Below are 25,875 nucleotides of genomic sequence, written 5' to 3' on the forward strand. Positions count from 1 at the left end.
TCGTTGTCAGATTTTGGGAAACATTGCTCGAGCCTTAACTTCAATGAAACGTCTTCTTTCAACGTATTATTTTATCTCAACGTAACCAATCATTACCCTAAGGATCTAAATCGTATACCACAGCGGTCCCCAACCCCCGGGCCGCGGACCGTTACCGGTCCGTGGATCATTTGGTACCGGTCCGCAGAGAAAGAATAAATCATTACATTATTTCAGTTTTATAAAAAATAAAAATAAATGTATTTTTCATGCACCTTAAATATTTGTTTTTGTGTTGCGTCTTATTTTGAAGGCATGTTTAAATATTACCATAGCGACCAGAGAGTGTTTGGGGCAGAGCCGCAGAGACATGGACATAATAAGGGCAGAGAGGATTCATGTTATGTTGTTGGCACGATGTTACGAGGCCGCTGCTAATAAAGTTGCATAAGAGTACACAGTGGATTCACGTTTATTATTGTATTTAGAAAATGCCACCGTTTGTATCATTTTATTTTATGTATTTATGCGCCACGCCTTAAAGGCCGGTCCGTGAAAATATTGCAACATTAAACCGGTCCGTGGCGCAAAAAAGGTTGGGGACCGCTGGTATACCAGACACAATTAGACCAACTTATGTAATGGGCTTTACAGCAAGGAATCCTGCCTCGCTTAACAGACTTCCAACAATTTGTACTAAAGGATTTTATGGCCCTACGTCTTTCCATAGGACACAATGGCCTTTTACCGCCTCATTATGACATACGCAGATACAACATTATTTAACCAATGAGAAGCCAAGCGGACCAGCCCTTGCTTATGAAATTACGGTCCTGTCCCGTATCTGCGCGTCTTGTGTTCCCAAGAAACTGGTAGGCCTTGTCGTAATTTGTATAACATGAACAGTCATCAAATGCCGTAATGCACAGCTCTGCCAATTCACTATCAAGGTGGTAGATTACACCTAAATCGTGTCCCTTGCCTTTATGCTTGCACAGACATCATCCACTCTCCCTTTTAAAACTATACAGATTCGTTATCAAAGTAGCCAGTCCTCTCCAGGTAAGCAGAAGTCAACATAACCATTTGATAATTACAATCAAAGTCTGCTCACCTGGGCTCTGGCAGAAGTTTTTATTGTTCGAGACGCCAATTTGTAAGGATGGATCTCTTAGCAGGCAGGCCGGAAAGAGTCACGACAATCATAAAAAAAGTGTTGACTAGGATTTATTAGCTCAACATCGGATCATGCCACCAATCCACAACAGAGTGGCTAGCATGAGTGAGAAACATCTCTCTTCAGAGAGCTTAAATACAGTTGCTGATGTTCAAACATAGAATGCACAGAATCGCTTCCTTAACGGGTCTTCAGTGGTCAGTGCACTCTAGAATGTTCAGCAGTGGTCGTTAATTACCATAGTCCTATTTGTACATGTTTTGCCTTACTGTCTCCTAACTGTCTGGGCTGTTTGCTATATTCTGATCAGAGAGGGCCTCGCTACAGGACCTCTTGACCTTACAGAGACTCAGGCTGCACATGTACACAGAAAATCTAATGTGTTCAACAGTAGCCTATGTTTATGGGATCGCAAAAAATAAATGAAGAAATTCAAATAAATATTTGTGAGTTAGCTCTAGTTATAAACAATTATGACATGGCTGAATACTCAATTATGTTGGCCTACAAGAAACATACATTTCACAATTCTTACCAACCTGGCATTGGATTTGTCAAACGCATTCTGGTAGATTCATTTTTGTGCACATGCGTGGCTTTCAGGTGGTGAAAGAGATAGCTAGTGTTTCCACCTTTGGCTGGCACAATTCGACGACACAACTTAGAGTAGGCTATTGTTCTGTTGGTCGATGTCGGATAACTTGAAACCAAATCATTTCCAAACGACAGAGGCTAAAACATTTTTTTACCAATTCTTCTTTGTCCGGAAAATCAACCCCACTGGCGTTATTTTCAGACATCATTAACGCTTGCTTACACTTGCCAACAAAAGCAGTTTACGCATATGAATGTTTGCTTCGTCTGGAGTTGCGCTAGCTTGTTTGTTGACTTTCATTGGCTGGCACAATGCGTGCAGCATCCATGCTGCATGTTTCTATTTGTAAAATATACAAATTTGAACTAGCCCACTAGGCAGTATCACTTGACTAAGATTTTAGACCAAACCAAAACACTTTACTAATACATTTATTAATATATCGTGATATCCATGATATGGCAAAATCCATATCACGGCACAACGCAATAACGGTGTTCGCGTTCATACCGGTATACCGCCCACCCTTATTCTGACCATTTCAATAAAATACAAAACTATAACTTCACATATCGGTATATATTAGTGCTGTCAGTTTAACGCGTTAACGGCGTTAACGCAAACCCAAATTAACGCCGTCAAAAAAAATTATCGCGCGATTAACGCTCTTTTTGGCCTAGCAAACTTTGTAGTTTTTTTCACATGCTCTTGCAACAACTACCGATGTTAGAAAAACTACAACACCACACCGGATCTAGCTAGACCGGAAACAAAACAACAGGCACGCCACGCACTTGTTTGGCTTGCAAGCCGGCTAAAGAGTAGTAGCAGAGCCCGTTTACGGATATTAGACATTCTCTGGTAGTTGGCTAACGTTACGTTTTGAGTGGATGGCGAGCGCGAGACGCCGAAATGGATGCCAATAAGATTCTGAATGGAAAGTTTACTTTAAAAAAGTTGCCAAATGGTTCCATTGACAAGACCAAAGTGATCTGTGTGTTTTGTCGTTGTAAACTGAGCTATCATCGCAGCACGTCCAGTCTGAAATACCACTTGATGGCCAAGCACACAGCTGATGCGAATTCTCCGCCCCCTCGTCAAAGCCAGGCGATTGCAATGTTGTTTTCAATAAAAAAAATATTTGCACGAAGCAATCCAAACCACTTTTCCATGTTGATAAGAGCATTAAAATTTGAAAAAAGAATGGGACAAAAAGAAATCAAGGGAAATTTAGAATAGATAAAAATGCGATTAATTGTGATTAATCGCGAGTTAACTATGACATTAATGCGATTAATCAAATACATTTGGTTTCTACTCAAAACAAACATTTCTGTTCAAATTCAATTATATTCATTTCGACCATGCTAGGGCTAAGCTACAACATATCACCACGATGTCACGTTAAAAAAAGAAAACTTACTAAAGACATTGGATGAAAGAACAAAACAAAATGTAGCTTCCACTTCTTATATAATTAATTATTTCTTTGCAAATTAAAGTAACTTTACTATCTCAACTCTGATTATATTATAACTTAATTTTTTGATTTTGCTTCTACGTGTTTGTGTCGCCAACTCTGCTCTTTTCGAATGCTCTCCTTCTGTGCTCTAGAACTGTTTTCCTTGAACACTGTTAGTGTCCACTATAAAAGGGTATTGCACTAGCATGTCATATTAACCAAAAACAATGCAGCTCCAAATCATAAATATATTCAATTACCTTTCCTATGTAATTTTTACATATGTTACAGTGGGGCTCCTGGGTACATGCTGTAGAGTACTTAGCTGAGTACATGGATGATGGATGTGCTCAGCGACTTCACTGCTACCAAAAACAGCCGTCCATCTTTGCCTCCCTCAATGCATTGCATGACGTCACGTTGGGGAGACAACAGACAAAAGTCTGCTTTGAGACGACGAATGATCACTTCCAACAAACTTCTTTTGAATTTGCCATTTCCCCCTAAATAAATGTCCAGCTTATTTACGTGTTTGCGGGCATATTTTCAGTTAGTAGTTGGTACACTGTTTGAATCGCGATTCCATCTGAAAAATACTGCCGGTGACAACGTTGTTAGAATAGATTGTATGTATCAAAGGGTGTTCGGCTTGTTTCATAATAAACTTTCCCATTTGCAACAGACGCAAGCACACACTACAATTCCCCAGAAATTATAACCTCTCTCCTCTTTAGCGATGCTATAGACATTGATGCTAATTTCACTGGGTCTTGCAGCTGTTTGATGGACTGAAATTATTATAAAATGTTATGTTCTAGCCATTTGCCTACTTTAGCAAGTCACAGTATTTCAAAGCACAGATAATGTAACTGAGAAGACGCAGTAAATAATTCCTCTTTTAAGCCCCCGTTCAAGTGTTAGGCCTCAAATTAGCTGCACGGTCTGTAGCTAGAGATATTGGGACGAAGATGCAATACAGTTTGTAACAGAAAGTGTTTTATTCTGCAGAAATTGTGTAAATGTTTAATGTAACAAATACGATTTTTAAAACACCTCAATTGTTATAATTTGTATATTATTACAGCTCATCTTCGTTGGTCAAAGGCACAATCTTTACCCGGACGTGACCTGTGCATGAAAAAGTGGAACTTATGTAGGCTACTTAGTGTAGTGCCTCAAAAAGTTAATGTCAGGCCCTGAATGATCACTAGATATAAAGAAAACGTTGACTTCCACTCGGTTGTATTCACTGACAGTCAAAATAAATAGTATATGTGCACTGCTGTTCATAGACGAGCTCCAGGTGTCGTTGCTGCGCTGCTAAATGATAGCAACTCACCAGGACACTATCAACTCTCCACACTCATTCTCCTCGGTACAATGAACAATCCATTTAATTGGCTTTGACGGCCATAGGGTCACTTGGTAAAAAATTATACGGCTGCGGGCCAACATATACATTAGTCGTTCTTGCCACCTCTTCTTCATCCCAGTAGATCGCCATAGTTCTAGTTCTTGTATTTGACTAAACTGAGGCTACTCTCCTCCACGACTCCCCAACGTGACGTCATCGCCGAATTGCGCTATTATGCTAATGCTAACACAAAAAACGTCATAAACTGGTCTTAAACACAATTTTGAGACACCATTTTGAGATTTCTTGAATAATGTACATATCCTGAGTGCTTTATGTACCCATTAATCAACAGTGGTGGTTAACCTGCCATATGGACTTTAAATGAAGTACAAAATCCTTGAGGAAATGTCACGTCTGTGCTGAACTATGCTCCGGCCACGCCCCCCTGTTCAACGGTGCACACACGGTGCATGGTCACATTCACTCCATCGCCTGCAAATATTGTCTTTTTAGTCTTCGGTTCTGTTGGCTGGCAAACAACAATCTTAAAAGGTCTTGATTAGTTAAATCATGTCTAATTAAACTGGCTAGCTCGCTCGACCAAAACTTACGTTATGATTACTCAAATGTTTATTTCCTGACGCATCGAAAATGACGCAAATTGCGGTACAGCTGAACTTGAACTGATGTTTCGACTGAATGGCAATAACAAAGAATGTCACAAGTCACTGGCTAGCTAACGTTAGCTAACTAGCTAGCAAGATTACTAATCCATTCGCTAAAGTTGACAATACAGCACTTGGATTTTTACCAGTATTCCTCACTTGTTGACAAATTGCCGTTTTTGTCTTTCTTTAAGGGGCAATTGACTGTTTTTTTTTTGGGTATTTCACACTGTTCCTTAAGGTCTCCGAATAGTGTATGTAACATTGGTTGGGTTGAAAATGGCCCGGGTGCTGTTCTATGCCCACTGACAGATCCTCTGAAATGTTCCTGGGAAAAAAACACTAGCTTTTCTCCTTTTAGGGTATGCTCAATAATATTTAGATAAGCTGCGCGCTGATTGGTTGGTTTTCAAGAGTGAGTGAACCTGGGGAGCAAAAATGGAACACGGCCAACAGCAGCACTCGCTGAAACACCGAAGTTGGAGACTTTAAATAAAAATGCGCAAATAAATCTATTGTGTTTACACAACGCTGTTTTCAACAGATTGACTATATATCATTTGAAATGATAACATTACTTGTTTCCACTTCTGTTGTTGAAGCAAACTGGATTGACTTGGGTGGGTAGAACGTTAGGCTACAGCTTAGCAACCAAACCATACCGTGATTCTACTCAGCTTCAGTTAGCTAGCTAGCTCTAAATAACTTTCTGAAAAATAACATGACAAAGATCTGGACAAACATGCATCGTGAATTGTAGATTTACATTACACAGGTTATTTATTTGAATGAAACACAGTCAGGAACATGAATCAACGTTAGCCCCATTGCCAATAAACTAGGCTAAATTATCACACATTCTACCTATGCTCTTGCGAAACTTGTTTACATGCCTACAGTCTAGGTGTTACTTGTAACAGTTACTAGCAATGCTAACGTATCCTGTATCAAGCACCTGCCTTTCTCCAGTTCTTTCAAATAGATTATCTAGACAGGCGTTAGCAATAAGCCAGACTGCTGTTCGTTTTCTGGCTATTTTTCGGAAGCTTCCCTTCTAATGCCAACTACAGCTAGTCTAGCTAGAGTCATTTGATATGTGTAGAAACTCATTTAGCATTCTACCTGGTATGCTATATACAGGAAACGTTAGCATTGCTAATAACTGTTAGCACAACATCATACTGTCCTTAGCTTGTCCATAGCTTGCGGTTGCAATGAGCATACGGTCGGAACAGCACCTCTTTCCAGGTTCAGCTTCCTAGCAAATCCTGCTTGCAATTGTCCAAGGTTGTCAAAAATGGCTTGGGTGAAATGCATATTAGCCTATAGTGCAAAACTAAACTGAATGTGTTCACTTAAACTCAACAAGGTAATTTAAGTTCTTTATTTTTTTTAATCAACTTTAAGTATAACAGGCTGCTGCTAAGTATTGTGTATTGTAACTTATTATGTGTTTGCTTGTAGAAGAAAAAACACGATTTACAGTATAAACAAACACTTTATTCAAATGCATAGCCTGAATTAATTTTCTTATATTTTAATTGTGTCAACCCCTTCTCATCCTCTCCCTACTCCTCCTCCTAGTCCTCCACCAGTTCGTCCGGAATCAACACCTGCAACATGAATTAGCTACAGTGAGACAGCAGTTCAAAATGCAGTTCAAATGCAAAGAACATTAAGTGGAAGTGTATTTTATCCATATGCTCCTGGAGGTAACAAGTGAAACGGAAAGCTTCCCTTACCTTCAGTATCTGGATATTAGGGATGGAGATTTGAACTGATTTCACTATTCGAATAGTATCCGAAATTATTTTCGAATATCCGGATAATCTATTTTTGTTAATGTGGTTCCGTTAATTAGCCTGCCGTGACGCAAAGCATACAGTAAACACATGAACCACCACACATTCTGGCAATAATTGGGACTGTTCAGCTATTAGATTAAATAAGGGTTGAATAAAGAAAACAAATGAAATATCAATTTATTAACATGACGAAAAGACAATGAACTTGAAAAAACGCTGCGTCTTCAGACGTAGGCTCTTAATTTGGCGGAAAAGCGATTAGCCTATTATGTGAAATAAAAAGTAGGCTACATTGGACTAAATTAAACACATTGGGAAGGCTATCCTCGATAAAAACGAAAGACACACATGGAGAAATATTGCAAATTAACTTGGATATTAACTTGGAACCGAAATCCTATAGGATACTGTGCGCCACCACAGAATGCAAACATAAACAGCGGATTACGCTAGCTCTACATGGCTACTGGTAAGAAAATAAATAAGCCACAACTGCATTAGCCATACGTATTTTTATTCAGGAAAATGAGCATGTAAACATGCTCAGGGGAGAGGCCAGTACGGAGTCGATTTACGAGCAGGCCGGCGTAGAAAAAACTGCATGAACTGAGGTTGCTGCGAGGTAGCCTACTGCTTAGCCAGGACACAATGCTTCTTGTAGCGCCAAATGAAATGAAAGGAGACTCGCAGCAGAACGCAGGCGTAGCCTACCTTTTTTTGATGGTTTTCATCATTTCTAACGTCACAACTATTAGAATTCACAACACGACGGGTTTTCATTAAAACATTTTTTTTTATTAAACTACACTCATAAGTATTCGAAAAAAGTATTCGAATACTGACTTACTTTAGGATATCCGGATATTCGATTAACCACGCCCATCCCTACTGGATATAAGTATCCAGATATTTACAACCATCTAGCTAGTGCTAATCAACTTTCCTTCATACTCATTGTGAACATTTGTCCGACGTAGCATATCATTATGCTACTTTTCTTGCAAAACGTCTTGGTTTATTGTAGCTCTAGTCTGGAGATAACTGTCCAAAAGTAGCTTGCTACTCTACAATAGAGCTAACGCTACTTGACTTGCTAGAGCTGTAGCCTTCACCTGTCCAAAAGTAACTTCGGTTGTTTTGTATTTTTTGTATCCTTAAAGAGACGACACCACTAGTGTGTAGGCATCCGATTTCAAGCTAGCTAGTTAGCTAGTGTTATCGAGAACATTGTTAACTACTGTACAAATTAAGATGATACTGTACGACGTCTCAATTTAGCCGACTTAGAAAACTAGTGCCAACTCAAATTGGCTAGAAATTGATATACATTATAAAACAGTTGGTTTTTTTCGACTTAAATAGCTGTTTCTGATTGGACGAGAGACGTTCCATGAGTTGAATTATCTGACAACAACCCACTCTGACTTTTCACTCTAATAAAAAATCACTCCGGGATGAAACAATCGCGTTGATACAAATAAGTAACCATAACAACGGGGACAAGTCAAAGCCTCCATTTACAATTTGAAAGACTTTAACAAGCTAACTTGTACTTACAACAATGACTTCAATATTTCTTATAACGTATTTGAAAAATGTTTCTTTTCAGAATGTACTGTGTCAGTACATTCCGCTCATCTCACATCCCGTTCTCTATTGACCTCGCTAGTCAATCTAGGTTACTTCAGACGGGCTGCGGCCGATACGACACAGCAGTACTGTAGCAGCAACTCTACACATGGCCAATTATTTTCTTCTTAAAAATCTGGATTTTATTTGGGGACAATGACATGGCTCGATAGCTGGCTAGTCTTGTCGTTAAACATACTTTCAAATTATAATTACAGTTTGGAGAAAATCTTCACTTTGATGCGGTCATCTCACATCAATTTGCTATTCAACTTGCTCCACAGGCTGCGGCCGTACTGAAGCCTAGTACTAGTATGGCCGATACTTTGTTCGTGAAAATCTTGATATTGATTTTGGGATATTGACATGGCTGGTTAGCTAGCAAATCTTCCTGTCAAACATAATGTAAAATTATATTTACTGTTTGTCAACCCTACACAATGTTATTGCCTTTGAATCTTGCTAGCATAACGTTAGCTTTCGGGCTAATAGCTCAGCTGACGTTGACACTGGAACTATTTTTTCGCTGTGGAGAAACAATGGCAAAATAAACATTTTTCTTAATCAATAGCTGTATTTAAATGTTAATTGGTTGACTATAAAATTGTTTTATAAAAGCAATATATACGCCAGCAATATATTCATTCTAGGCTAAGAACAGAATTTAAGGATTTACCTTTCACCTTGGCACGTTTCTCTTCTTCCTTTCTTTTCTTCTTAAAGGAGACATGAAATGAAAACTTCATTTTATGAGGTTATTTAACATTAATATGAGTTCCCCTAGCCTGCCTTTGGTCCCCCAGTGGCTAGAATTTTCGGTAAGTCTAAACCAAGCACTGCGTGTTCTTCTCCGCCTTTGACAAAATGAAGGCTCAATTGCTCTGTTTGAAAATCTCCTCCTAGTGACGTAGATAGGAGCAAGGTTACCTCCCCTCTCTCTGCTTTGCCCGCCCAGATCATCTGGCCCGCCCATGAGAAACTGAGCTACCACCGTGCAAGGGCGAGTGCGATATCGGTTTTTCCTGGAGAGACATCATGGCGAGCAAACAAACGAAGCATAACAATTGCTCAGTGCTTGGATGTACAAATGCAAGCACAAATCCAAATTTTTGTTCCTTCATCCAAGCCTCTGCACAACCAGTATCCTAATTGTATATTAGCTGGAAATGCGCCGACACAACTTCCCAAAGTTTTGTATGTCTGCGCCAAACATTTCAGCCACTACTGTTTCCTCAACTTGAGCAAACACAAAGCTGGCCTTGCTGAAATTTAATTCTGGATCATTACTAAACCTCCTTGGTCAAGCAAGTTAACTAACGCTATATCATTTTGTTGCTTTACTGTATATGGTTAGCTTGCTACCAATGTGGTTGTAACATTAGCTCTGCAGCTAACAGCTGAGTTACTGTTGCTAATGTAAAGATAAATGGCATCAAGTGTGTGTGTGAATACAAATGCTGTAACGCCAGTGTTGTACACTTCTTTGTTATTTGGATAACCGTTATGCTGTTGGTGTTATGGCGTGCCGATATCCGCCTTTCCCCTCATTGAAATGACTGAGTGTGCACCTCTGCAAACCAGGGTGATCAGATAAGAATGGCTAAATTCGAGGCATCTTACAGCAACGGGGGCTACGAGCCATTGCGATACATCCGTAAACATTAGCGCATGTTACCGCCCCTCTCCTCCTCATTAGCATTTAAAGCTACAGACACAGAAACAGTGCGTTTTGAGGAAAGCTCATTGAGGGACTGCTCGTAGTGGCTGTAACTATGCACCAAGGCTGAATTTTGGGAAAGATACTTCAGATACAGTATTAGGGGACCACTAAGGCCTATATAAAAGCATCAAAAACAGCATTTCATGTCTCCTTTAAATTCAGCTCCTGATAGTTTTTGCCTCTTCATTATTTCGTTATTTAAAGTTCTCGAACACATGCACACACTAACCAAACGCCTCTCAAAGGTACGTACCCCTTCCGTTTTCTATTTTTGGCTCGTTTTACCCTAATGTTAGATTCATTTTTTTATGTGAAAATATTGGTTGGAGACAAAGAAGGGTGCGCAAAAAAATGAATTCTTGTTTGTTTTTTGCTAGGCGCATTTTATTGCGCCCCCCTCTGAGTGGCGCCCTAGGCGACCGCCTATACCGCCTGGAGAAAAGACTGCCCCTGCTTACCTTATTATAATAATTAATGGTTTAGCCTACCATTAGCAAATAATTGTGTGATTTGTTTTGCCCATGTGTGAATATATGCACAATGCATTCATTAGTAATGTTTATCCGCTTTACAAAACACATTAGCATTTTACTATTAAAATGATTGTTCTCGCTATATCATGACAAGAATTGCGCTTACCAGTCAACATACAAATGCTCATGTAGTGAAGCTAATGCACAGTTACATTTACATTGTTGTCATCATTTAGCACATAATTATAGGCTATATGTGACACGCACTGGTGAAAAGGGGCCGTTGTCGACCAAGGTCATTTCTCAGTTTTTTTTTACAGTTTGTGAAAGTGCAGTTGGTAAAGCTTTCAAATTATGTTATACTTTGAAATATGAAAATAGTTGAAAAGATACGTGTATCTGAATTTTGTTAAACCTGGAATGCTCTAGCTGAGAAATCCCACTTGAAAGATTCTAGAACTATTCACGCCTTCATGGTGTGATTGTTTTTGTGTCAATCATTAGAAGCGCCAAGCACTGATCATAACCCTCACCCATGCAAGAAGTGCCATGAAGCTATACTTAGTTGTCAGTAGGGGTGGGCGATATGGCCAAAATCTTCTATCACGGTATGAGTAATTTTAAATCACGGTTACGGTATATATCACGGTATAGTAATTGTTCTGTAAATTCAATTAAGAAATGGTACAAAATAACCATACCGTACTTCATCGCACACGATTATTTATTGCAAACAAAAACAACTGCCTCACATGAGACAACACTTGAGTTAAAAACAAAAGACTCCAAAAAGTTACGAGTACGAGTGTTAAGATTGGCTGATGCGCAGTCATGCCATCTGCGTGGTGACCTACTCGCAGCTCAATGCGGATCCTTAATGCCCTCCGACGGAAATTTCAAAATGAGCGAAAGCGATCAGTCTGAGTTTTACTATCCATATAACTTGGGTTTCGGAGTATCAACCTCGTTAAAGCTTGGTCAATACGTTAAAGCCTCAGTTTGATATTTCCTGGCATGACCTCACTCTCAGTATGAGTTAGCCTTCACTAGTCATCCTAGATCAAGAATGCTAGCAACGCCACCAGTGTAATTTTACAACAATAATTTTACAGCATGAGACAACTTGAACAACAAATCAAATTGGTTACCTGCAGAATGGGTCCTCAAATATGCAATTAATTAGCATCGGCATGAATGTGGTCCGCTTAGACAAAATACACTGTACATTGACAATTCCGTCAGACCAACACAAATGTGCTTCAAGGTCAAACGAAAATAGTAAATAAAATAAAAGTTCAACTACAATTCTAAATATCGCTAGAATGCGATTTATATGATGGCTTATATACAATACAACAACCAGACATTTAATTGACACGTGTAATACAAACATATAGTATAAGAGTATACCGCGGTTGAAACGGTATAGCTAAATCTCTCCCGGTAGACACATTTCTACTGTGGCGTGGTATATACCGTCATACCGCCCAGCCCTAGTTGTCAGTAACTGTTCCGTCCGTATCCGTCTCCCCGCCATCCGTAAACGGAGTCGGAGTAGCATATTACGGCCTTTAGAGAGGTTGAACAGAATCATTGGATTTCAAAGGCAGATAAAGTTCTGTGTCATCAGCATAAAAATGAAACGAGATGTTGTGTTTCCTAATGATATCTCCCAGAAGAAGCATATACAGATTAAAAAGAATCTGCTACAGAATTGACCCCTGTGGAACCCCAGAGGCAACGGAAGAAGAAAAGCTATCTATAGTGACTGAAAAGGCTGTGTCAGTGAGATATGATCTGAACCACTGTAGTGCAGTCCCCCTTACCACAGCCCAGTGTTCCAACCTCACGATGAGGATGTCATGATCCACCGTATCAAAGGCAGCAGTGAGATCCAATAGAATCAAAACAGCATTATTCCCAGAATCAACAATAGACAATAAGTCATTAAACACTTTCAATAATGCTGATTCAGTCCTATGGTGAGCTGAAAACCCTGATTGCAGAGGTTCAAAAATGTCTGATAACCTTAAAAATGGAAGTAGCTGAGATAACAGAACTTTCTCTAATAATTTAGACATAAAAGGCAGTCTAGACACAGGTTGGTAATTGTTCAGGCTTGCTTGATCTAAATTTGGTTTCTTAAGTAGAGGTTGAACAGCAGCATGTTTAAAACAAGCTGGGACAACACCATGATCCAGGGACAAATTTATTCTGGATACTAAGTCCGAGTGATGTAAAAGACGATTTCAGAATAATCGCTGGGACAATATCATGAGGACAGGAGGACAGTCTCATACCACTAACCATGTCACTAAGAACAGGAAGGGAAACATGTTGGAAACTAGAAAGAACATTAGAAACAGCTACCAAAGCAGAACATTAACCACAGGGGATTTATCAAGAGAAGAGCGAATGGTTTTAATTTGTCTAGAAAATAATACCTGAATTTGTCACAGATTTCACCAGAAGGAGCTACTTTATAATGACAGCTCGGATTAATTGCAGAATTAAACGTAGCAAATAAAATCTTAAATCTTTTATTAGAGTATGTAATAATTAAATCTGAGAGGTACCTTAATCTACCCAATCTAAGATGCACTCTGAAAGCTCCTTACAGTCATAAAAAATCTCATAAGAGACAGTAAGTCGGTCCGTCTTCCATCTCCTCTCAGCAATACGACAGGCCCGCCTCAGAGATTGGGAATTATCATCCAGCCAAGGGTAGGATTTCATTGTTTTAGCGCGTTTCAACTTCAGAAGAGCAATAGAGTCCAAAATGGTTAGGCAGGATGAGTAGAATAACGAGAGTAACTCCTCCAGGTTATAGCCTAATCATTTACCTTAGGGAGTACTGTACCCCCCTACTTTGGGTTTGGATTCACCTCCAGGAGGGCACCCAACAACTTCCTTCTGCCACCCCGAATGAAAATCTCTAGATCCGCCCCTGTGTACGAACCCTGTATTATATTTTCTGTAGTTTCAGTAAGCAGTGTTTTTCTTTTTTAACAGGCTCTGAATGTGACCACAGCAGACCTGACAGCAGGTTGATAAATGCTCAGCTCCTTTATAAAACATTTTGACGGAAACTTTAATTTACTTAAAAACATCTTCCTGCTCAATGCATAGATCCTGAAGGAATATATGGATGAAGACTGGAACATGGGAAATATCGTCTACACTCTGACCAACAGGCGTTACGGAGAGAAGTGTATTGCTTATGCCGAGAGCCATGACCAGGTTGCCCTTTCCCAACACATGCCTCAACTGAATCCAATTGCTGAATCTGACAAGTTCTGAAGTATTTGTTCTTGCCCGTGTAAATTAGGCTTTGGTTGGGGACAAGACGCTGGCTTTCTGGCTGATGGATAAGGAGATGTACACCAACATGAGCTCACTAAGTCCCATGACTCCTGTCATTGACCGAGGACTGCAGCTCCATAAGATGATCCGACTCCTTACACATGGTCTGGGAGGAGAGGGTTACCTCAACTTCATGGGTATGTCAACATGTTATTGGTCAGCAGACTCTACTGTACGGTTTGTTCCTACTGATAGCGCTTTGTTATTAACTCCTGAATGTATGTTGTTTATTTATATAAGTATAATTGTTTTCCACAATATGCAATGGGTCATGCAAAGCCTGTGTTAGCATTTTGGAAAGGTCATGTGAAAGACCCTTAGTTTTTAAAGAGTTGAAGTTTAATAATATCCCCAAATCTGCAACATACTTTGATACAAAGGCAAAAACTATTAGAAATAAAATGGGTGAACTGGTCCTCAGTCTTTTCAGAAATTATACTAGTCTTACTAACTTTTAACTGAAGATTGCACCTGCTGCTAAGGTTAATGAACTGATGCAGATACTGCTGTCAGCAAATCAACCTGGACAGAAGTTACATGTTGTTACATAGTCGCCCAGTGTAAAGCACAATGCAAACATTGCCATACTGTAGATTCACAGTGTTCTGTACAGAATAGGCCATCTAACTCATGTCATAGAATCAAAGTTGCCAGAAAATGCTGGCTAACTTTCTAAGCTTTGATTGACTTGGACCACTAGTATATGTGAAAAAATTACGAATTTGTACGGAATACCAAGACCAACTCACAGCAGGGCTCCAGACTAACTTTTTCCCTTGGTTGCACTGGTGCGCCTAACTTTTTATTTAGGTGCATCAGCACAAAATGTAGGTGCACAAACATTTTTCCTTGTGTCGCCACAATCTCAATCACGCTTTTTATCATGCTCCATATACATTCATATATATTATGTAAATGATCTTAAAAAAGAGAAAGGTGTAGGTAAATATTGGTTTTATTTGAAGCACAAAATGAAATTGTATATAAAAATACAAATCTTGTGATCAGTACTTCACTGAGCTGCGAAACTAAAACATTGCAAACAAAATCAAACATTTCAAAATAGAAAGTGCTACTGACCTAACATTTAATGGCTCAAAGTCTTATAGCGGGTCCCCCCTTGCTGTCGCACCTGTAATTTGGCTTTCTTGCCCTTTGTCCTTGGCTAAACCAGCTTGCCACACTCTCCCTAGCATCAAAATCCCAGCTCCATGGGTTAGCTCCATGGCCCAGCTCCGTAACTCAGGGGTGGGCAATTAATTTTGACAAGGTGCCACATGAGAAACTTAATGTGTTGGAGGTGTGTTTATCAACAATAACTTGAGCTTAATTCTGCTCACTATTCATTTTCCTCCATTGTAAAAAGCAGTAAAGTATATGATTTGATTAGCTGCTACTGCTTATCAGAAGAATAAGGATATTCTGTAAATATTTATATAAATATTTTACATGTTGGTCAACTAGGAAAAGACTATCAAAGTAACAGTAAAAACTAAAATAATCATTACATCAGTGTTTCATTTTATTTGTAACTAGTTAATCTTCACAAACACTGAAAAGTTGTTTTACAGTATGTTAAAGATATGCAATTGATCAGCTCTATACAAAAAGCAATACTTTTTTTCCCCAGTTAATTTTGTTCTGTGAGAGGAATCCAGTGGGCTTGAACAAGGGCATCGAAATCTGGCTGAATGTCTGAGGTGGATATGCGAATGACAGCTTACAGGTGATGATCCGGGTCTGCAATTTAACTAGAAAACCATTAACCATCAGCCCACGCCCACTGAATCAGTCAAGTTCTTATTATGTCCGCGTTTTTCTATAGTCCCTTAGTGCCGATTCAAATTATAATCCTTCAACACAGTGACCTGTTCTCCAAAACTAAGAAAACAACTTTGACTTTGACCTCAGTAAACAGATATTTAGAAGTCCATGTCTTGATAAAAACTCTAGCTACATTCTGTATCAACCTTTCTTTTTCATTTTCGAGGGCTAACCAACAGCTAACTCTCCTGTCTGTGAGGTTGTGCAAGCGCACATTTGTAAATTGCCTGATCACTAGTCTTTCAGGACTACATTTTTACTACAGCTTAACACATTTATTTATTTTTCATTTTGATTTACCTCACGCGGGCCGGATTGGGACAGCCTGTGGGACGGTTGTGGCCCGCGGGCCGTACAATGCCCAGGTCTGCCATAACTGATTCTCTGGTGCTCAGGTCGTAATTTCAATCACGCAGCACGAGGCAGTGTAGGCCTACAGGAATATCTGGACCACAGCCAGAGGCAAAGACCCGCCCCATCTCTGATTAGTTTAGACCACGATATGATCCAACCATAGGTGTGAGTTCCGTCAAAGAAGAAACAAACGCTTCGTTCCTGGAGAGGCAGCGGAGGTTCGGTGCACCGGTGCAACCTAGGAAAATTTTTTGTCGCACCCGCACAAATTTTGGTCGCATATGCGACCAAATTGGTCGCAGTCTAGAGCCCTGCACAGTGTTGTTTTCCGAGATTTTGCAACTTGAACCTTTGCTTCATTCCACCAGGGGTCAAAAACATCCAATTGTATTGAATGATTTGTTAAATGAATACTTTAATGCGCTTTTATTTAATGTTTGGAATGGACACTTCTCTACTAGTTTGCTCGTTGCTATGCACATTTCTATCCTGGCATCGTTTTTGTGGCATCAAGCCCATAATCTGACCCAAGCTTCCCGAGTCATGTTAATGTTGCTAACCCAACCAATCCGATGATTTTAAGTTTAGCTGAAAACGGGAGAATTATCTTTGAAATTTATTCTCGTCTCGTCTCGTCATCTTCCGCTTGTCCGGGGATCGGGTCGCGGGGGCAACGACCTAAGCAGGGAGGCCCAGGCTTCCCTCTCCCCGGCCACTTCCACCACCTCTTCCTGGGGGACCCCGAGGCGTTCCCAGGCCAGCCGAGTGACATAGTCCCTCCAGCGTGTCCTGGGTCTTCCCCGGGGCCTTTTCCCAGTGGGACGTGCCCGGACCACCTCACCAGGGAGGCGTCCAGGAGGCATCCTAATCAGATGCCCGAGCCACCTCAGCTGGCTCCTCTCGACGCGGAGGAGCAGCGGTTCTACTCTGAGCCCCTCCCGGATGACCGAGCTTCTCACCCTATCTCTAAGGGAGAGCCCGGACACCCTGCGGAGAAAGCTCATTTCGGCCGCTTGTATTCGCGATCTCGTTCTTTCGGCCACTACCCATAGTTCGTGACCATAGGTGAGGGTAGGATCGTAGATCGACTGGTAAATAGAGAGCTTCGCCTTTCGACTCAGCTCCTTCTTCACCACGACGGACCGATGCAGAGCCCGCATCACTGCGGACGCCGCACCGATCCGCCTGTCGACCTCGCGCTCCATTCTTCCCTCACTCGTGAACAAGACCCCGAGATACTTGAACTCCTCCACTTGGTTCAGGATCTCCTCCCCGACCCGGAGATGGCACTCCACCCTTTTCCGGTCGATAACCATGGCCTCAGATTTGGAGGTGCTGATTCGCATCCCAGCCGCTTCACATTCGGTTGCGAACCGCTCCAGTGAGAGCTGAAGGTCACGGCCCGATGAAGCCAACAGGACCACATCATCTGCAAAAAGCAGCGACCCGATCCTGAGGTCACCAAACCGGACCCCCTCAACACCCTGGCTGCGCCTAGAAATCCTGTCCATATAGGTAATGAACAGAATCGGTGACATAGGGCAGCCCTGGCGGAGTCCAACCCTCACCGGAAACAAGTTCGACTTACTACCGGCAATGCGGACCAAACTCTGGCACCGGTCGTACAGGGACCGGACAGCCCCGATCAGGGAATCCGGTACCCCGTACTCTCGGAGCACCCCCCACATGAGCCCCCGAGGGACACGGTCGAACGCCTTTTCCAAATCCACAAAACATGTGTAGACTGGTTGGGCGAACTCCCATGTACCCTCCAGGACTCCGCGGAGGGTATAGAGCTGGTCCACTGTTCCACGGCCAGGACAAAAACCACATTGCTCCTCCTGAATCCGAGGTTCGACAATCCGGCGGACCCTCCTCTCCAGGACCCCTGAATAGACCTTCCCAGGGAGGCTGAGGAGTGTGATCCCCCTAAAGTTGGAGCACACCCTCCGGTCCCCCTTTTTAAAGAGGGGAACCACCACCCCGGTCTGCCATTCCAGAGGCACTGTCCCCGATGTCCACGCGATGTTGCAGAGTCCTGTCAACCAAGACAGCCCTACAACATCCAGAGCCTTAAGGAACTCCGGGCGGACCTCGTCCACCCCAGGGGCCCTGCCACCGCGGAGCTTTTCAACCACCTCGGCGACCTCGGCCCCAGAGATAGAAGGGCCCCCCCCGATGTCCCCAGACTCTGCCTCCACGTCGGAAAGCGTGTTGGTGGAATTAAGGAGGTCTTCAAAGTATTCCTTCCACCGATCCAGGACGTCCCCCGTCGAAGTCAGCAGCGCACCGTCCCTACCGTATACAGTGTTGACAGAGCACTGCTTCCCCCTCCTGAGTCGCCGGATGGTGGTCCAGAACCTTTTTGAAGCCGTTCGGAAGTCATTCTCCATGGCCTCGCCGAACTCCTCCCATGCCCGGGTTTTTGCCTCCGCGACCGCCAGAGCCGCGTTCCGCTTGGCCTGCCGGTACACATCAGCTGCCTCAGGAGTCCTACCAGCCAATAAAGCCCGATAGGCCTCCTTCTTCAGCTTGACGGCATCCCTCACCTCCGGAGTCCGCCACCGGGTCCGAGGGTTACCGCCGCGACATGCACCGACCGCCTTGCGGCCGCAGCTCCGGTCAGCCGCTTCAACAATGGAGGCCCGGAACATGGCCCATTCGGACTCAATGTCCCCGGCCCCCCCCGAGACATGATCGAAGCTCTCCCGGAGGTGGGAGTTGAAGCTCCTTCTGACAGAGGGTTCCGCCAGCCGTTCCCAGCAGACCCTCACATTACGTTTGGGCCTGCCAGGCCTGACCGGCGTCCTCCCCCACCATCGGAGCCAACTCACCACCAGGTGGTGATCAGTTGACAGCTCCGCCTCTCTCCTCACCCGGGTGTCCAAGACATGCAGCCTCAAGTCCGACGACACGACTACGAAGTCGATCATCGAACTGAGACCTCGGGTGTCCTGGTGCCAGGTGCACATATGGACACCCTTATGCTTGAACATGGTGTTCGTTATGGACAAGCCGTGTTTAGCACAGAAGTCCAACAACAGAACACCACTCGGGTTCAGATCGGGGGGGCCGTTCCTCCCAATCACGCCCCTCCAGGTCTCACTGTCATTGCCCACATGAGCATTGAAGTCCCCCAGGAGGACGAGGGAATCCCCGGGAGGAGCGCTTTCCAGCACCCCCTCCAGAGACTCCAAAAAGGGTGGGTACTCTGAGCTGCCGTTTGGTGCATAAGCACAAACGACAGTGAGGACCCGTCCCCCCACCCGAAGGCGGAGGGAGGCTACCCTCTCATCCACCGGGGTGAACCCCAATGTACAGGCACCGAACCGAGGGGAAACAAGTATTCCCACCCCAGCTCGACGCCTCTCACCAAGGGCAACTCCAGAGTGGAAGAGAGTCCAGCCCCTCTCAAGGAGACTGGTTCCGGAGCCCGTGCTGTGCGTCGAGGCGAGGCCGACTATATCTAGCCGGAAACTCTCTACCTCGCGCACCAGCTCAGGCTCCTTTCCCGCCAGCGAGGTGACGTTCCACGTCCCTAAAGCTAGCTTCTGCAGCCGAGGATCGGACCGCCAAGGCCCCCGCCTTCGGCCGCCGCCCGTCTCACACTGCACCCGACCCCCATGACCCCTCCTGCGGATGGTGAGCCCACTGGAAGAGGGTCCCACGTTGTCTCTTCGGGCTGTGCCCGACCGGGCCCCATGGGAAAAGGCCCGGCCACCAGGCGCTCGCCATCGAGCCCCACCCCCGGGCCTGGCTCCAGGGGGGGGCCCCGGTGACCCGCTTCCGGGCAGGGGCAACTGGGAACCATTGTTGTGTTTCTTCATGGTTGGTTTTTTTTGAGCCACGCTTTGTCTGGTCTTTCACCTGGAACCTGTTTGCCTTGGGAGACCCTACCAGGGGCATAAATCCCCCGACAACATAGCTTCCAGGATCACTAGGACACGCAAACCCCTCCACCGCGGTAAGGTGGTGACTCACGGAGGGGGGGAATTTATTATTAAGTCTTTTTTTTTGGGGGGGGGGGGGGTGATTTGTATGGAAGACTTCAAAACAAAGAATTTGGGAAATCCGGTGTGAAAATGGTCCTAACCTATTATAATATAATACTGGTATTTATGTACAGGCCTTGTAATGAACGTGCGCATAAATATGATGTTGTTTGGATGTCTTCGCCACCAAAACTTAAATTATGCCTAAACCGTTAAACGTAACCTTTGCGAAGATACACGCAATACTTTCTGGATCAAGACACACATTTTGACAATAACACTGTTCATGTAGTGCACACATTTAGGAACTTGTTAGCATGAGAAAAATTATGATGATAAGAATAAATATAGCTGCAAGCAGCAATGAAGGGGCCAAGCAGCATTTGATATGGAAATTCAGTGCTAAATAAGCAAAACAAAACTTTTAATAAAAAATATTCTCTTTTTTTAAAACGCATTATACTTTTGGGCAAAGCGGGTGCGCTACCCCAAAACTTTTGATTACCTTCATGGCATTGCGCAAAAGACGTATACCGACTTTTGTAACAATAAGCCGATGCGTTCAGTAAATGTCATTTTGAGACAAAATTCTAAATGGTCGAAGTCCAAAATGGCCGACGTGGGAAAGCGTAATATTTTGTTGCACACTTAGTGTGCCGCAAAGAAGTCCAATCTTGTGATTTTGGGTCAAAGAAATCTGATGCGCTGGCTAGCAGCGTTATATCCACAAAGAACAATAAATCTGACTGAGTATAAATCCCCTGAGAAAGAAACATTGGCGTTACCATTATGAGTATACTGCTAGACAGCTACTGTGGTGTACCTGTAACAGATAATCTGGTATCACAGGGCTCCAGACTGCGACCAAATGGTCGCATTTTGCGACCAGTTTTTGAGACAGTGCGAGCATTTTTTACAAACACTCGCGCAAGTGCGACCTACAAATGTTGAATTAATTAGGTGTGCACAATGTCAGCACACGTTAGCAACGGCGCATAGATACGACGTTCTAGTCAGACAGCGATATCAGTGTCCCTTCTGTATTAGTACCGTAGCTAAAAGTCTAGGAAAGTTGAGGCTGTTTTTCACTAGGTACCTATAAACCTAGCTAAAAGTCTTGGAAAGTTTAGGCTATTTTTCGCTAGGTTCCTCCTACGAACGTCGTAATCTGCCAGACAAGTGGGTTCCCCTTCGTTCTTTTGGTGAACAGTTTCACAAGCCTTTCTTACCCGGCGTCATGGAGCCTGGCAGCTAAACACTTATTTAGCACTAGCGTTGCTACTGTATCCCTGCCTATGTTTGAGCTGTTGCGGTGTTATACTCAGCAAGTATCGTGTTGTGGTGTCGGAGGACTGATTGAAAAGTGCATCATACATTTAAGTCATTAACTAAGACTTTGCATGTACAGTAGGCTACGTAATGTCACATTAAATAATGTATTTAAACTCAAGCTTATATGGTGTGTTGCTGTATATCAAAAATGACAGAAAAAAACAGACCCATCTGCAACCAACGCAGGCACACCCCACAATTTCCCCAGAAATTGTCCCAGGGGGCGATTCTAGGATCAGACCTTTAGGGGGGCCCAGCCCCCAATGAGAATGTGACATGAATACAGTGCCTTGTAAAAGTGCTAAACGTAAACCCCTTGCTTATATAAATCCCTAATTTCACTGGATAACAATTGATACATTTGTGTTATTATCCAAAATATTGAATGAAAACACTAAGGATTTCCCTTTCTTCATGAACTACCAGCATCAAATGATAATAAACAATATATTTAAAAAATATATTATTTTTAGGGGTGCTGAGATTAAATTTAGGGGTGCTTGAGCACTCCTAAAAAGGGTCTAAGCCATTGCCACTAAATTGTATCCTCTCTCGTTACATTAATAAATGCATTGCAGATCAATATAAGGTGTGCTCCTAAATGTTCTGCTTGCGCTCCTAAAATTTTCAGTCAGGGGCTACTGTGCTCTTAGTAAAAAAAAGTTAGTCTGGAGCCCTGTATCAAGACTTGCTTGATGACTGTGGCTGGATTTGATCCTACGAACTTGTTTCAAAAGAGCCTGTCTTATCCCAGTGAGCTATTCTCACTGCTGGGCAATGCTGTGTTTGGTTACTTTATAAAAGAAACAAAGCCGTTTCTCCCGTGGCGAGCGTTGTCAGATTTGACCCAAGTATAAACAGCTGCGATTCAGTCATATTTTGACATATCAAGGTGATTGTGGGAGGAAGATGATTAGATGACATGCTTGTGTTAACATTTCCAAAGTTTCGTCTCCATACGGTAAACCATCGCAGAGTCAAGGCCTCACGTCTGCTTTGCCGTGCTCTTTGTTAAAATTGTTCTCGCGTTATTTGTTAACGGTTTGACTTATCGATAAAATTCTAAAGATTTTTCGTTGGCATGGTCTCAAGATGATCTGTTACGATTTTCATGAAAATCGGAGGAACCGCCTGGGAGTTCGAAAAAGTTGGCTTTTCATAAAATACAAATGACGGAAAAACCATCATGATGACAATGACGTCCCAGGGTTCAGTCGAATCGTCTGCATCTTAGGAATCCAATGATACCTCAATTAAGAAAAGCGGTCTTACGATTCAAAAGTTATGGCCGTAAACATAACACAAATGTGTATTGACAGGGAGAGCATAAACTGTCAGCTGTGTTGTCGATGCCTCTAGAGAAAAGTGGAAGTAACCAGAGCTTGCCATCAAGCAGGAGCTCTGGTCGAACAATGTATTTGACGTCAATGACATTTTCAAAGGCTTTTTAGAACAGAAAGTTGACTTTAAAAAAATCTAGCACCCAGCGGTGTCTATTTTTTTGCCTCCCCTTTCGAATTCAGAATTTAAATTACTAGACAAAAAATTATATCTTGAGGAAAAATTGATTTTGAGGGGTATAGCTCCATAGACCTCCATTAATTCTGCACTCAACCGTTGGCCCCTTCATATGGAACTTGAGTGGAACTGCAACCAGTTCAGAACCCGGAAGCTTCTCGAGAGTGGAAGTTCTCCCTATATTAAACATTCTCTGATAGAACTAAGAAAAATGACTTCAAAGTTTTTGTAGTTGTCCTGCCAAATGTATTTTAGGTAGGGCACTGGAAATCTAGTGGTTTGATGTTTTAGTGATTACATTTATCTACATTCAAAAATATTGATATTAAACTGCACTTTTGACCCCTATTTTGAATTTACAGTTCTTTGCCTTTGTTTTGCGGAACTCAAAAACTTTCAAATTGAGTTACGCTTTCACTTTAACTAATAGGTAAGCTAGCAACAACAAAAAATCTAGCATTAGCCTAGCCTACTAGCTGGCGTTCACACAAAACATCCCAAACACGAGTCCTTCGTGAGTATCCTGTTCAATCAAAAACACAAGTCTTGTGACAGTCAACCACCTTTATGTTACATAGGCTTATAATATACAGTTTGTATCGTGATAAACAACTAAGTTAGCGTTGAAACGGAAGTTATTGTATTTTGCCTTGGCATGACCACTTACCATAGATCAAAGTATACCACCGTAACTGATGTTACGGCATTCTGCATTGGCTTCTCTAAAGCCAAAGCAACATTTGGAAGTTATGGTGAAGACAACACCATATTTTCTCCAAAAAACAGAAGAGTTAATTCAAGATATTTTGCCACATGATAAAGCAGACCTTAACTTTTACAAAAAACAATTTTTTCATCAAAATTGAAGTTACAGTTATAGTGCGTCAGTGGTCAACATGAAACTTGTTGACAATAATCAGGAGACCGTTCCCAATCAGCGTGCCAAAATTCAAAACTTTTCACCAATCGGTTCTATGGGCTACCATAGACTCCTAGTCCTAAGTATTAAAACAATAAAAAAAAACTAACAATTCCAATTCCATTATAATAATAATAAAACGAACAATATATTTTAGAGAAGTATATAGGTTGCGCCTTGCCAAAGGCAAGCACAGCCAATAATAATAAATACATATATTTGAGAGAGATTATAGGTTGTACCTTGCCAAAGGCAAGCACAACACATTAGGTGATTTTGATCTGGAGAAATTATATCGAATGATTAAGTTACCTTGAGCTCAAAAAGACTGGTTGTGATTTAAAACAATACGTCATGGTAAAAACTGAAAGAAAGATTCACAGTTCAAGCAGCACTGAATGAAAATTGCTCAGTTTAACGCCAGCTATATGAGAGAAGGGCCAAGCTGCTATGTTGCTCGCTAAATGGTAGACTTATTATCATATCCAATTAAAAACACCATAATCTCTGCCAAAAAGAAGATTCCTCCTCAAACATTTCAAGTGTAGGTCGTAGGCAGGGGTGAAAGTAAGCCGGTATTGGCCGGTACGCCGTACCGGTAAGAAATTACTTCCCGGTACGCCGTACCGGAAAGAAATTACGACACACGCACAGGCCCGTTGCGACAAGGCAAGCAAAACAAGCAATTGCTTGGGGCGCCGAGCTGGCTTGGGGCCCCAAGACAACGACTGGTTAAGAATAAAATGCAACGACAAACGTGTGAGCGCCCCTTTGATAGTCAATGCAGTAAAGTGCGATGACACCGTTATCTGGCTCCATAGAAAATGAATGGAAACGGTGCGTTCACACTGCAGCGACGCAATGCGAGCGACAACATGTTTTCCATTTTCGCTAGCGATGGCCAATCGGAGTGTTTTCTTGTTTGTCGTAACGTGGCAACCATGGTAAACATTTCTAGGTTTCAGGGTGGAGGAGAAACTAATCGTTTGTGTGGCTGCTTATTGTATATTTTCACCCCTGGTCGTAGGGAATGATAGTTAAGCAAAGAAAATGTGCTACTTCAAAGCACATGCCAGTGGATAAAGTACTTCAGAATTTAGCTTGTGCTGAGCAAGAACAGCTTCTGTTTATCTACGGCCAGTAGTAAACACAGTGCATGTGAGAGGACAGAAAGAGCATAGCTGTTTGCAATGCTAAAATATTAATTCTGTCAATGTTATTATTCTGTAGTGTAATTTAGTGGGTCAAGGGGTCATTCAGTGGATTTATCATCAGAAGAAGCTCCCACTTTCTGAATATGAGGCTATGCCTCAATTAAGGAAAAATAATATAACTAACTAAACACTCTTCTTTTAGTTAAAACCCCTATGTTAATTCTCTCACACCTAAACACGGTCTTGATTCTGGCAAATCTTTGCAAAAATGCACAAAAATGTTTTTTATTATTTGTTGGAAAGTCTTATGTAATTCCATGGCCATCATTTGTAGCTTTTATAATCAGTCTGCAGAGCGCAAGTCACTGATGTGTCTCGAAGCAGTCTTGTATGTCCAGTGTTTCCTCTAGGATTTTTTTTAGCAGTGGGGGCAGGTCTGTACACCCCCCCCCCCCCCCCCCCCCCCCCCGGCCGAAACAAAGTGCTCACCCTATATTTCGGAGCTGGTTCATGTAAAAGTCTAGCCTGGCTGCCAGCCCAACTTCGCCCCGCCCACA

The 25,875-nt window shown here is 42.4% G+C and overlaps 1 protein-coding gene across 6 annotated transcripts in view; it reads left to right on the forward strand.

Annotated features, from left to right (window-relative positions):
• LOC146250800 (1,4-alpha-glucan-branching enzyme-like) overlaps positions 1-25,875 on the forward strand; it is a 140,987-nt gene that overhangs the window by 83,358 nt on the left and 31,754 nt on the right. For 5 of the 6 annotated variants that reach the window (XM_084679453.1, XM_084679450.1, XM_084679455.1 and 2 more), the window contains 2 exons: positions 13,992-14,102; positions 14,191-14,362. In XM_084679453.1, the coding sequence (XP_084535579.1) occupies positions 13,992-14,102; positions 14,191-14,362 (283 nt within the window). The remainder of the gene's footprint in view (positions 1-13,991; positions 14,103-14,190; positions 14,363-25,875) is intronic. The other variant, XM_084679456.1, reaches the window with a different exon arrangement.

The sequence above is a fragment of the Hypomesus nipponensis genome, chromosome 18, assembly GCF_054491055.1.
Source record: "Hypomesus nipponensis isolate SF chromosome 18, ASM5449105v1, whole genome shotgun sequence".
NCBI lineage: Eukaryota > Metazoa > Chordata > Actinopteri > Osmeriformes > Osmeridae > Hypomesus > Hypomesus nipponensis.